Source organism: Lactuca saligna, chromosome 4 (assembly GCF_052625555.1).
Source record: "Lactuca saligna cultivar CGN05327 chromosome 4, ASM5262555v1, whole genome shotgun sequence".
Lineage (NCBI taxonomy): Eukaryota > Viridiplantae > Streptophyta > Magnoliopsida > Asterales > Asteraceae > Lactuca > Lactuca saligna.
In genome coordinates this window covers 220,598,386-220,610,876 of record NC_136420.1, presented here as the reverse complement: position 1 = coordinate 220,610,876, position 12,491 = coordinate 220,598,386, and the positions used below count along the sequence as shown (strand labels likewise).

The 12,491-nt window shown below is 34.2% G+C and overlaps 1 protein-coding gene and 1 long non-coding RNA gene across 5 annotated transcripts; both read left to right on the top strand.

Annotated features, from left to right (window-relative positions):
- The first annotated feature begins 223 nt into the window (after positions 1–223).
- On the top strand, positions 224–2,345 carry LOC145043341 (uncharacterized). 4 transcript variants are annotated; one of them, XR_013680971.1, is made up of 3 exons: positions 246–1,127; positions 1,187–1,241; positions 1,902–2,345. It is a non-coding gene; the product is annotated as an uncharacterized LOC145043341 (long non-coding RNA). The 4 variants fall into 4 exon arrangements; XR_013680970.1 differs by having other exon boundaries at positions 250–533; positions 639–1,241; XR_013680972.1 differs by lacking the exon at positions 1,187–1,241 and having other exon boundaries at positions 224–1,127.
- Positions 2,346–10,430: 8,085 nt separating this feature from the next.
- LOC145043340 (C2H2-like zinc finger protein) lies at positions 10,431–12,051 on the top strand. The gene has a single exon (XM_078991970.1). It carries the CDS (start codon positions 10,617–10,619, stop codon positions 11,844–11,846), a length of 1,230 nt encoding a protein of 409 aa, XP_078848096.1. The 5' UTR covers positions 10,431–10,616; the 3' UTR covers positions 11,847–12,051.
- Positions 12,052–12,491: the final 440 nt, after the last annotated feature.

Sequence of the window (12,491 nt, the reverse complement as noted above, 5' to 3'; positions counted from 1 at the left end):
ATTGTAATCCCAAATTAACTAAAATATTTCCTAAAACCCTTTTTATAAACATGAATAATTTCTAACTAAATAGCTTATAAATAATTTACAAAGTTTAATTTTGAACCCCTTAGTGCATAGTTCTTTGCTGTCATTGGTTGTTGTTGTTTTTTTTGTAATTTTGAACCCCTTAGTGCATAGTTCTTTGCTGTCATTGGTGGTGGTTGTTGTTTTTTTTGTAATCTGTATTTTTCCAATGATAGTGGGCGGTGCCATTACTATTTACGTGTTACGTCTTTCTGTTCTTCTCCTTCTATGTGTTCCAATAAAATATTTCCATAAATTTTCCACCGACTTCATCTCCATCTCTAAAATCTCTAAACTGTATTGTTTGAAGCTTCATCCATAATGGACCAGAAAACAAACGGTTGCTCTTCTCCCATTTGAAGAGAAATTAACAAACTGCAATCAACCAAAATCACACTCTACTTCTTTCTTTGTGTCAAGCACCATCTTCGCTCCCTTATTTTCCTTTTCTTTTGATTCAGTCGTAGGTAAGTTTCAAGGATGTCGAACCGGTATACCCTACTCCTCTCTTTTTAAATCCATCAAGGTTCCTCTTCACCTTTATTCTTCTTCTTCTTTTTTTTTTTTGGTAGATTTGGTTGTTACCGGTCGTTTGTCGTTGTTTAAAGGGGTATGCCAGGGGTCAAATTAGGGTTCATGAATTATAGATTTATGAAATTCTGATGATGAGAAGATGTCGAGCAGTGAAGATTCAGAAGAATTTTCATATGGTGGCTGTAGATTTCAAAGGGTGTAGCAGAGGCTAAAAGATTGATCGACGATTAGTACTTCAAATGGAGATTCGAAGGTGTTGTGTGGAAGAATTCATTGGCCATATACGTTTCAATATTAAGGGGTATTGAAGGTTTAGAACTAGAATCACTGGAAGATGCCACGATTCAATCAACTACCAGACAATGATTGCACCGATTGGAGGAGAAGAATGGTGAACAAATGGTAAACAAATCGGCTTAATACCAGCCGAAAGCCACTGTGTCCCAACCGAACGACCAGCAAAAGCAAAACCGGAAATCACCCACTTGACACTGTTCCTTAACATCTCACTTCTCGATGAAGAACGAGTAAGTAATATCATGTCATCTTCATCTTTAAATATAATTTAATGGATTGTGTTTTTTAGGCCTTAATGTTTGGGTGAATATGGCTACTGAATCCTTATGGGGATGTTGGTGAAGGTAAGAATAAGCTTCCAAACTTCATTTTAATGTTAAATTTAATAATCAATTGTTATTTAATTAATTAGAAACCAACAGTTGATCTGCTATACACTTAGGAATTTGAGTTTCCTTCTTATATTCCTTTATGAGTGTGATGGCCTGTTATGACTAGAACTGGTGAAACTATCAATAGAAAATTTTGATGAAACTGAGGAAGCACACTACGTGTTTGATAAAATTCATAGTTGAAATCTAGGTATTTTTACATATTTATGTAGCTACAATGTACTTTGGTAATATAGATTTATCTTGTATACTTTGTTCATGAGCAGACTTCAAGTATTGCCACTGGTACAGTCAATCCAAATTGGCCAGGGTTTCAGGTTTCATGTCAAAAAAATCTCAACTTTGATAATTTGGTCTTCTTAAGATTTGGTATATTTTACTAAATATACGTTGTATATAAATTATAAAACACGAACAACCTTATCCTCATATGCCTCCACATAAGTAACTCATCCATATGTTGAAATGTATCCCCCTGGTGGCATTTATGTTTCATCCATATATGCATCGGGTATCTTCTTATTAATCATAGTAATATATTAATATCCTAAATTCTTTACTTTCTAAAAGAAAATAATTATAAACTTAATTTTGTGTTTACTATTTAACCAGGGGTCATATCCTTTCAATCCATATGCAATGCCTTCTCCAAATGGTGTTGTTGAGGCTTTCGTGAGTTGCCTAAAATAGTTTGATTTCTTTTCAAGAGTAAAAAATATATAACTTTTTGATCGTGAAAGGATAATAATACTCCTAGAAATACAAAAGTTGATGGTAAGTCACCAGATGGGAAGGAAAAAAAAAAAGAAAAACTTCCAATTAAAAGGTCAAAGGGTAGTCTTGGAAGTTTAAATATGATTACTGGCAAAAATAATGAGCGCAGGTTACTTTTGCTCCTGTTGCAGGAGGGATGGTTACGACAGGTTCAAGGGACAAATTTGGGGATTTTTATGTTTATTTGTATTTTAATCTAATGGTATAGTTACTTTTTCCTGCAACTTGTTCTAAAAAAACATATATATATATATTGTCTTAGCTAAATCAGGATTTTCTTTACCAGCTTCTTCATAAGCAATCCAATTGTGCTCAGGAACATATCTTACTATCTCATAAAGGGTCCATCTCTATATCACATGAGTAAAACAAGATAATTAATACATTAGAACTGAGAAAATCTTAAATTACATAGCTACATATAGCTTTAAGTAGTTTGATATATGATTATGATACATATTCTTTAGGTTTCAGTAATAAGTACTCATCGTTACACCATCAAAATAGATTTCAACAGAGTAATCTTGCCATATTGAATACCACAGGGGACGCCATGTGAGTGCCAGGTACATAAAAGTAGGGGCGTAAATGAACCGAGCCGAGCCCGAGCCTATCCAAGCTCAAGCACGACTCGTTTAATTTTGAAGAAGCTCAAGCTCGATTCGAGCCTTAAAATGGAGCTCGAGCATGGCTCCTGAACAATTTAGTTAGCTCATGAGCCTATATATATATATATATATATATATATATATATATATATATATATATAGGCTCGTTTAGGCTTGCGAAACCCACTAATTGAAACTCGGTTCGAGCTCGTTTAATAAACGAGCCTCATATTTAGGCTCGAGCATGGCTCAGGCTCGTTTAATTCAATCTAAAGTTGAGTTTTTAACGATTCAATCCTAAGTAGTTTACGAGTAACTTGTATCACTTACACCCTTACATAAAAGTAAACAAATTCTACCATGTTGGTTGCCACTGTGGACACCAAGAAGGATTCAATGGTACTTTTTTGGTTGAAAATACACCCAAATGATGTAATGCGAACACATAAAATTGTCCGCTATTATTTTGATTACAAATCAAAGATAAGTTGCCTAAAAAGAAAATTAGGTAGGATTTGTTGTCATGACATTAATCAGAAAAATTATCTCCACACTTATAATAGAAGTGATCATTTGGAACATGTATATATTTTAATTTGATCGTACAATTACTATTCATTACCCAGTGTCTTGAGTAAGTTGTTAGTTCGTTTGATTTCATGTTCCTAAAAAAACATCATTTTCATGGTTTTTAATCGTTTGATGTTTCTTTGAAGCAGAGGCTAAAAGATTGATCAAGGGTTAGTATGTGTTTTATTTTATTATCAATTTTATTGTATTTAATTAATTTTTTAAACTTATTCATTTTCTATTACAGAGTCGTTGAAATAAAAGAACAAAGGATAGAAAGTGAATGTTGATATGAAATTTACATTACCTATAAAAGAAAGACAAGAATCTTTGTTTAGTAGACCTTAGGTTCTGTTTCCTATCTCATAATGTTCACTTATGCAAAACATATTACTTTGTTTTAGTGGAATATGTGATGCCTATTTGTTTGTTGACAGATTTGATGTAGATGAATTTTACACTTGCTTAAGTTAAAGTATTGTAAAGCTTGTTACTATTTTTTGTTTTTTAATAAAAGACTATGAAATATCCCCAAACCTTCACAACTCCAACACCCGCAACACAAGATTATTCCCTAGTTAAAAGTAATATTATATAAAATATTATATTTTTACATTAAAAACAAAAATATTCTTTGATGTTTTAAATAACTACAATAATATAAATTAAAAGGTTAATCAAATAATTTTTTTAAAAAACCAATTAACCATAACAACATTTATAAATAACTTTAAAGCATATATTTTATTTAATTTTATTTTTGAGTAGCATGCGAGTAAAGACCATTAAGATGATTGAGATTATGTAGTTATAATAGATTTCACATTATCATATAATTCAAAATAATCAATGTTTTATATTAAATTAGTATAAGAATTATTCTATCAAAGTTAACAACATCATTTTTATATTTAAACAACATATATTTACCAATTTATAATTGTATTATACGCAACGCGTGAATATTTTTCTAGTTTTATAATCGATTAACCCTTCCTCTTTGTACCCTCTACTTTAGAAAATGTCGTATTCCATCATTCTTTATTTTTTAAATGTCGTTTTTTATCCCTTCACTTTTGAAGCTTTTAAAATGTCATTTTCACTAATTCATTTTCAACCTTTACTGTTTAAAATGTTGTTTTGACGGTTGTACATATGTTACTTTCACCCGTAGATTTTTTAAACTTTCGTGTTTACCCAGATAATAAATATAATTTGATTTCCTACAGTTACCATCCATCGGCTTTGTAAAATCTGACTTTTTCCCCACCGCCTTTGTACTTTGTAAAATTCGTTAAGTTATAAAAAACTAATCCATGTGTTTATTTTAATATATGTATCTGTATATATTCAATGTAGTAAATGTTTCAACATAAATTTATAAATTTTTTCTGTTACTTAAGAGTATATTTGTGATTAATTTTTAACCTCAAAAATCATTTTTGTAAAAATAGTTTTTATAAAATGATTTTCTTAAAATGTATTTGGATTAGCTTTTGTGAGACAAAAGGGAAAAGTTATTTTTAAAAAAGTTTGGTTTAACTTTTATATATAAAATAACTAAACGTCACAAAAAGTCATATTTTCGTAACTTTTAGAAAATCTTTTTTTCTTCTATACAAAAAATCATTTTCAAAAGAACTTTTCTATTACTCAAACACCTTTTGTTTTTTTTGTTTTTTTTTTTTTTTTTTGACATTTTGGAAAAGTTCATGATCAAAAAATCATTCTAAAAGGAATCACAAACACCCTCTTATACAAAAACAACTTAAACAAAATTGCAAAAATGGTCCCTAACTACCTATGGTTGACAAAATAATATGGTTTTGGTCTAAAAAAATTTGATGGTGCATCAGTGTTCCAATTTTGGATACATTGTGTGGTTTTGCTCGCTATGATTGATATTTTTGTGTAGTTTTGGTCCACATCCAACCTAAATGATGAATACGCCCCTAGAATTGTTTTTTTATTTCGTTTGATCTATTTTATTAAGGTTTCTTATTTTTTAATTAAATACAAAAAACAAATAAACACCCCACCTAAGTCATCGTCCCTAGTCCACACCCATCTCACTCTCTTGGGGGGTGTTTGGCTTAGCTTTTCACAGCCCAAAAGTCTTTTTTGGAAAAGTTACAAAAAGTCAGGATTTCCTGACTTTTCCAAAAAGTTCATTTTCCTTGTATAAAAACTCACAAAGTAGTTTTTAAAACTAGTTTTGCCAAACATCTTTTGCTTTTTTTTCTTTTCCAAAAAGGACTTTTAGGCTGTGAAAAGCTAAGCTAAACAACCCTTGATCTTCCTTCTTCTTTACTGTCTTGTTAAACCTAACCTCCACCGCAAGCCTTGCCTCCGGCGACGACAACCGCCTACCTCCCACCACCTAATCTGCTAATTTCTCATCCCACCTCCCATCATCTCTCCTTTAAACCCACCATTATCTATTCTATTATGGAGATCAGCTTCACCAGCTCTTGCTAGTAATTTGGTAGTCATTGTCCACCAATGAACTACACCCATTAATGGTCACCACCAGCACTGGAGAAGAGCGATGGTGTCGTAGCGGAGATTGGAGTTAGGGTTTGCACACATTTTTTTGGAATCTTTTTGCCATAGTAGGAATGAGCGACAACGAAGTCTGAGAGGAATTCAATTATTATGGTTGTCGCTGCTTGCCTTCTCTATCACCACCTGCATCACCTGCCTTGGTCTTCCTTTTTGTTTCCACCTCCGTCTGCCTGGATATTGTTGTAATGAAGATTGTCATCTTCCATCAAACGATTGGAAAAAAAAGCTTGAAATCAACATAAATAGACCTACAAATCCATGGCTAAAACTCTTGAAATCGACACCCACTATGATTTAGGAAAGATAGAAAACAAGGTTTGTAGTGATTCAGTTGGAATGGAGGCAAACACGGGTGGTGGTTGAGTAGGTGTTCTTCATTACTCTTTTGCAAACCCTAGCTCCCATATACAAACTCTGGCTCTGGCGGTGACTCTGGTTAGCAAACTATAGCTCTGACAAAGGGTGGCATAAATACTACTTGTTGCTTAGTTTCATTGTGTTGGGTCAAAATATGGTTTATACTTTGCTTTTCTAGGCAATTATGTTTTCTGTAATATTTTATGATTTTACGGTCAGGTTTACGGCCAGGGTGGTGTTTACGGCTGTAAACAGGTTTACGGCGGTAAACCCTATTTACAGCCCGACTGTAATCCCATTCACAGCCCATGTTCAGTTAGCTCATATTCCCTAGTGTGTGTGTATATATATATACATATATATATATATATATATATATATATATATATATATATATATATATATATATATATAACGCCCGCGTTTCCAGGCTAGGCATTATCATTGATGTAATAGTCTAGGTTAACCCTTGTAACTCTTTTCGAAGTATTAATGATGAAATATTTAAGTATTATGTGTTATTTGCTTAATTGTGTGACTTAATTTAATTAAGAATAAACATAAGCGTCAAAATGAAATGTTAGATAAAGCCGATATCTATGGATAATGTTGTAGTGATTGAAACGAGGTTTCCAAATATATAAAGAATGCCGAAATCCGAGTTATAACGAAGAAGTTATGACCTGTCGAAGTTTCGCGACAGAACCAACAACGCTGAATGACGTAAAAAGTGAAATTTACGTTAGTGCGATATTTAGCCTTAGTGATCTAAGTGAATGTTGTAGAGTTCTTTAAACCGAGAGTGTGCATAAAAAGAACGCCTAAATCTGACTGCGTATGAGGAAGTTATGATTTTTCGAAGTTTCGACTTAGCGGTATGCAACCCGATTACTCGAAATAGAGATCGAGTGATATTTAGCCAAAAATTTCTAAATGAAAATTGAAGATCTCATTGATAGTAGTCCAACGATAAAAAGACAGACGAAAACGGAGTTCAGATGAAGGAGTTATGAATTTCGAACACAGTTTTTCTGTCCCGGTCTACTAAAAATAATATATAAGTAATATACTTATAATATATTAAAAATAAAGTTAAAATTAGACAATGAAGTCTAAACGAGAGTTGTAGAGCATAATCTCACTTTTGTATCGATATAAAGAATGTCGAAAATGAAGTTCGTATGCGAAAGTTATGAATTTCTGAAGTTCGGGACGCGAAACCCCAAAACTGTCAGATACCACGACATGGCAAGCAGTGCCACGATGTGGCAAGTCTTTTGACACCTCCGGGAGTCCCCCCGATGCAACTTGCGATGACCTATGTAGTGACGACCAAGCCCACGATGTGGAAAAAGGTTGCCACGACGTGGCAAGGGCCAAATCTACCCTATAAATAGATTTGAAGGGCCAGCCGTTTAGGGTTGCTATTTTCTCTCCTTTCTCTCTCGCTTTACCTCGATTTACGTGCAATAAATATCCCGAAGCCCCGAAGATCCCGAGAAGTGCGATTCCCGAGCCGAAGCTCTGCCCGCGAGAAGTTCGATTTTCGTGAAGATCTTTCAGATCTGCTGATGATTACTACTACTGTAAGCTGTAGTGCTGTCCGATCATCTTCTGATCAAGTGAGTGTGTAATTATTTTCTTCCAATACAATATTATGAAGTATTTTATATAAAATACGTGCTATGTGTATATATATTTTGTTGTTATATGTGTGAATGTATATTCATTCTCTTTTATCTCATAGATCTGATTTATTCTCTATGAAATACGTGTTATGTGTCTGTGCCTCATCTGTTATGTGGAATATGTATTGATTAAAGCATGCTATACAAGTTTTTTTTTAAACTATGTATAAAAATGTATATTTTTATCTACTAATATGTTGGGTAGAACATGGGTAGATAGTTGGTGTGTAATAAACAGATGAGAGGCCTTGTTGTTGTTTTGATTCAGTCATCTAGCGGAGTTTAGATGACGACCACAGACTTTTCTAGATAGTCTTGTGGAACACTAGCAGGCTCGCCACCTGTAGGTGTTAATGAACTTGGGTGTTCATTCGCTGTACTACATCCCCCTCATGGTTGCCTTATTTGACTTATATTGTTGAGGAACCCCCGAAGCATGTGTTGTCGCCCCGATGAAATATTCTTAGACTAAATCCCTTATGTTAGTTGTCTTAGGGACGTAAAGTGAGAATAACGGGAATGGGTAATTGGGTTATTGTTGGTTGGTGGAATTAAATATAATTATTTATTGTGGGTTGAAAACCCTATATGCTTACCAGGCTCCCAAGCCTGACCCACTCAGTTTTATTTGTATTACAGGAAGTGGCATAAAGGCATAAGATGAATGAATCATCAAGTTGTTTTGTTTACAAGTCTGTATATGTATGTATTTATTGAATGACTTGTAATGTTATCGTTTATGCTTTATGGTCTGTATCGGAACATGACATCCCGAGTTTTGATTATATAATGAAAATACATTTCTTTTATGAAATGCTTTGGTAAATATTATTTTATCACGTTTTGTTTTTGGGAACAAATTCCGCAACTCTTTCAAATCAAAAGGATTTATTCTGAAATTATTTTAAAAGCATAAATGAAAATCGGTCTTTTCTCGCCGAGATTTTGTGGATGTCACACACACACACACACACACACACACACACACATATATATATATATATATATATATATATATATATATATATATGTATATGTATATATATAGGTGTTAGGGGTGAGGAGTAGAGATTGATGAACGTGAGAAGAGAGAAACTAGAGAGCATTTTGTGTGTGTGAATCTTTTGTATCCGGATTTTCATTCTAATCAATTCCTACATAGATTCATCATATTCTTTTTCTTCTTTTCTTCTATTTTATCTGACATCATCCGTTTGATTGGGATTCCGCACCATATAACGGATCTGATTGATACACAGGCATTTTAGGGACTTACAAGTGGTATCAGAGCCTAGTTGTATCAGTCAATTTTGTCAGATTTGGAGCATAATTTGATCTTATTTTCGAAATATTCTTGCGTTTTTGGATAGATATCTGAAAAATAAGAGGGGTTTGTTCTTCATGTTTTTCATAAAAAAGGGTTTTTGATCGAGTTTTGGAGCTTCAAAGTCGAAAAATCAGTGTTTTTGGTCGAAACCTGCGAGGGTGTGGCGGAGTTTGCGGCCGGCGGCTAGGGTTTCGAAATTCACGTCCGGAAACTGTTCACGGTCGCCGGAGGTTTGCGGCCTCGACTCGGCTTGGCTCGGATCGCGGCTAGGCAGCAGCAAGCCTCACAGCGCTTCAATAAAAAAAAGGGAGTGATTTTAAGGGTGCTGGGTTTCAAACCTATGACCTCCAAGTCATCAAATCAGCGCCTTATCCAACTCGGCTACATGATCTTTTGTTATGAAAACTAGTTATAATTTAATATTTCATTGACAAAAAACTTTTGATAAGAAATACATATTAAAGTACTATTTTGGTTAAAAGTTTCTAATAATTAAAAAATAATTTAGTAAATTTATAAATGATTAAAGATATATAGTAAAAATAAATAATAAATTGTTGTTTGGTTTTTTTGGACTATTCGGTTCTTATTTTATAAACTAAAACAAATCCGAAATCCAAAAATAATAATTTAATTTAGCTTAAAATCATTCCAAAAATCCGAATATCCGAACCAAATAATCCAATCCAAATTATCTAATTGGACAATTCGGTTTTAACCAAATTGTGACTAGCCCTATTGGTCCCTAACTTTTATATTTTGACACTTAAGTCCTCCTAAGTTTCTATGCTTGGTTTTGATTCATGACTTTTTCTATTTCTAATTAATGAGTTCATTTTCTTAAATGAATTAATGTCGTCGGGACTACACAGATAAAATCCTAGTTGTTTCTAAAAACCAATAAATCAATAATCATTTCTAGAAAAAAATTTGTAACATCCCGAAATATAGTTGTAAATGAACCAAACAATAACGTTTTCATGTTGGTTCGTTTAAGTTAACCGAACAAATGAACGAACACGTATGAATATTTACATTGTTCATGTTCGTTCATTTATACTCATGAACAGACTGAACAAACATAGATAAATAAATATAATTAACATATATAAACGTAAACGAACATATCATATAGGAATGTAATCAAACACAATTGAACATATATAGATATATAGAAATAAAATGAATGAATATAAACAAAAAACATAACCAAACGTTCACAAATATAATCGAAGGAAGTCTTTCATTCTTCATGGCTCGTTTAACTAAACGAACCACAATTGATGTACATCGTATTTTCAATTCGTTTAGGGCCCTAAATAACTCTTACCCTTTTGAATTAACGAGCGGAATGATACCCGAAATATTCCGTCCATGAAATTGTTCCACTGTGTTCATCTCAAAATTCCCAATTCTCTTATCCTTTCCGATTGATCAAATGAATTTACTCTGCAAATCCATCGAAACCCTCACTCTCAGTCTCAATTCCCCACCTCCTCCTCTTTCCCCTCGTTCTCACCAGCTCCCTTTAAGCTCCTTCAAATTCACCACCAACACCACTTTCCGCCAATGCCGCCGCTCAATTACACCTTCTTCAGCCTCCGACCATCCAGCTTCTCCCGCTTCCATGTCCGAAATCGACATGGTCCAGACAAAGGAAGGAGTCTTCGCCGCCAAACCCAAAAAAGTCGTAATCTTGTGGGACCTCGACAACAAGCCCCCGCGAGGCCCTCCTTACGATGCTGCCATGGCTCTCAAAAACATTGCCAATCATTTCGGTGAACTCGTTGACGTCTCCGCCTACGCTAACCGCCACGCCTTCATCCACCTCCCACACTGGGTCGTCGAGCAACGCCGTGATCAACGCCGTCTCGACATCCTTGAGCGTAAGGGCGTCGCTACCCCTTCCGAACCCTATCTCTGCGGCGTCTGCGGCCGCAAATGTAAAACAAATCTAGACCTAAAGAAACACTTCAAACAATTACACATGAGAGAAAGAGAAAAGAAGATGAACAGAATGAAATCCTTAAAGGGAAAGAAACGACAACGGTTCAAGGAGAGGTTTATCACCGGAAATCACAAGTACACGGAGGCTGCTAGAACCCTAGTTACGCCCAAAACTGGGTACGGATTGGCAGCGGAGCTTAGAAGGGCGGGGGTTTTTGTGAAGACGGTGGAGGATAAGCCTCAGGCGGCGGATTGGGCATTGAAGAGACAAATGCAACATTCCATGAGTAGAGGAATTGATTGGTTAGTTTTAGTTTCCGATGATTCTGATTTCTCTGAGATGTTAAGAAGAGCTAAAGCTTCAAATTTGGGGACGGTGGTTGTTGGTGATTGGGACAGAGCATTGGGGAGGCAAGCGGATCTGTGGTTTCCATGGAATAGAGTCGAGAATGGGGAGATTACAGAAGAGGATTTTGTTCTAAGAATCAGAAGCGATGAATTTTTGGATGATGTCGACAATGGTGTGTTTGTTTCCAGTTTTGATGGGGATATGGATGAAAATATCGGACCTTTAGATGATATTTTAGATGAATTAGTAGCAAAAAGGAGTGGATTCAATCAATCAAAGATTTCAGCTTTTTCTGAAGGAGAAGATGAAGATGTAAATGAAGATGATTACTTATCAGATAGCGATGATGAAGCTGAAGATTGGTACACCTGACCATGAAATTACTTTAATAACATCTCGCAGATTTATGGATATAGAATGCAAGGATTTGTTCACATTGAACATAAAGAGAGCTGCTTTTCATACCAGTATGAATCTCTTAAAAAAACTCCATATTCCCCCCCTGTAATTTATGATAGCGTCTAGATTTATTATGCCTAATACATTTTCCTGAGTATACATGCTGTTTTTATTTAAACATCTTGACTTAAATGGAGATATGGTTGAAGATTGAGGTCAAATGTATAAAAAAGTTCAAGAAGTTGATGTGCATATATGAAGGCATAGGGAATGCTGAAAGTCTCTAAATTGATACTAATATAAATCCACCCATTCTCATAAAGAGTATTAATTTGTTGTGTTAGCTTATGAGAAAAATTAAGTGTAGATAGTAAATTAAAATAGAAATTGATTGACATTTTTGTGAATTTGTTTGCTCTCAGGTTTCCAAATGATTTTTCTGCATCAATAGATTATTAAAGGACAATATTTGAGAAATGTGCAAATAACCATATGGCCCTTTTTTTTGTTTTCCTCCATTAAGATAAATGATGTTTAGATAATATTTGAGAAAATTATTGGGGAGATGGAAAGATGATATAAATGAGGCAAAACCGATTAATATTGTCAAAACTGAAA

Excerpts from the sequence above, each read along its gene's own strand:
- LOC145043340 (XM_078991970.1), top strand. The coding sequence starts at position 10,617 with ATGAATTTACTCTGCAAATCCATCGAAACCCTCACTCTCAGTCTCAAT.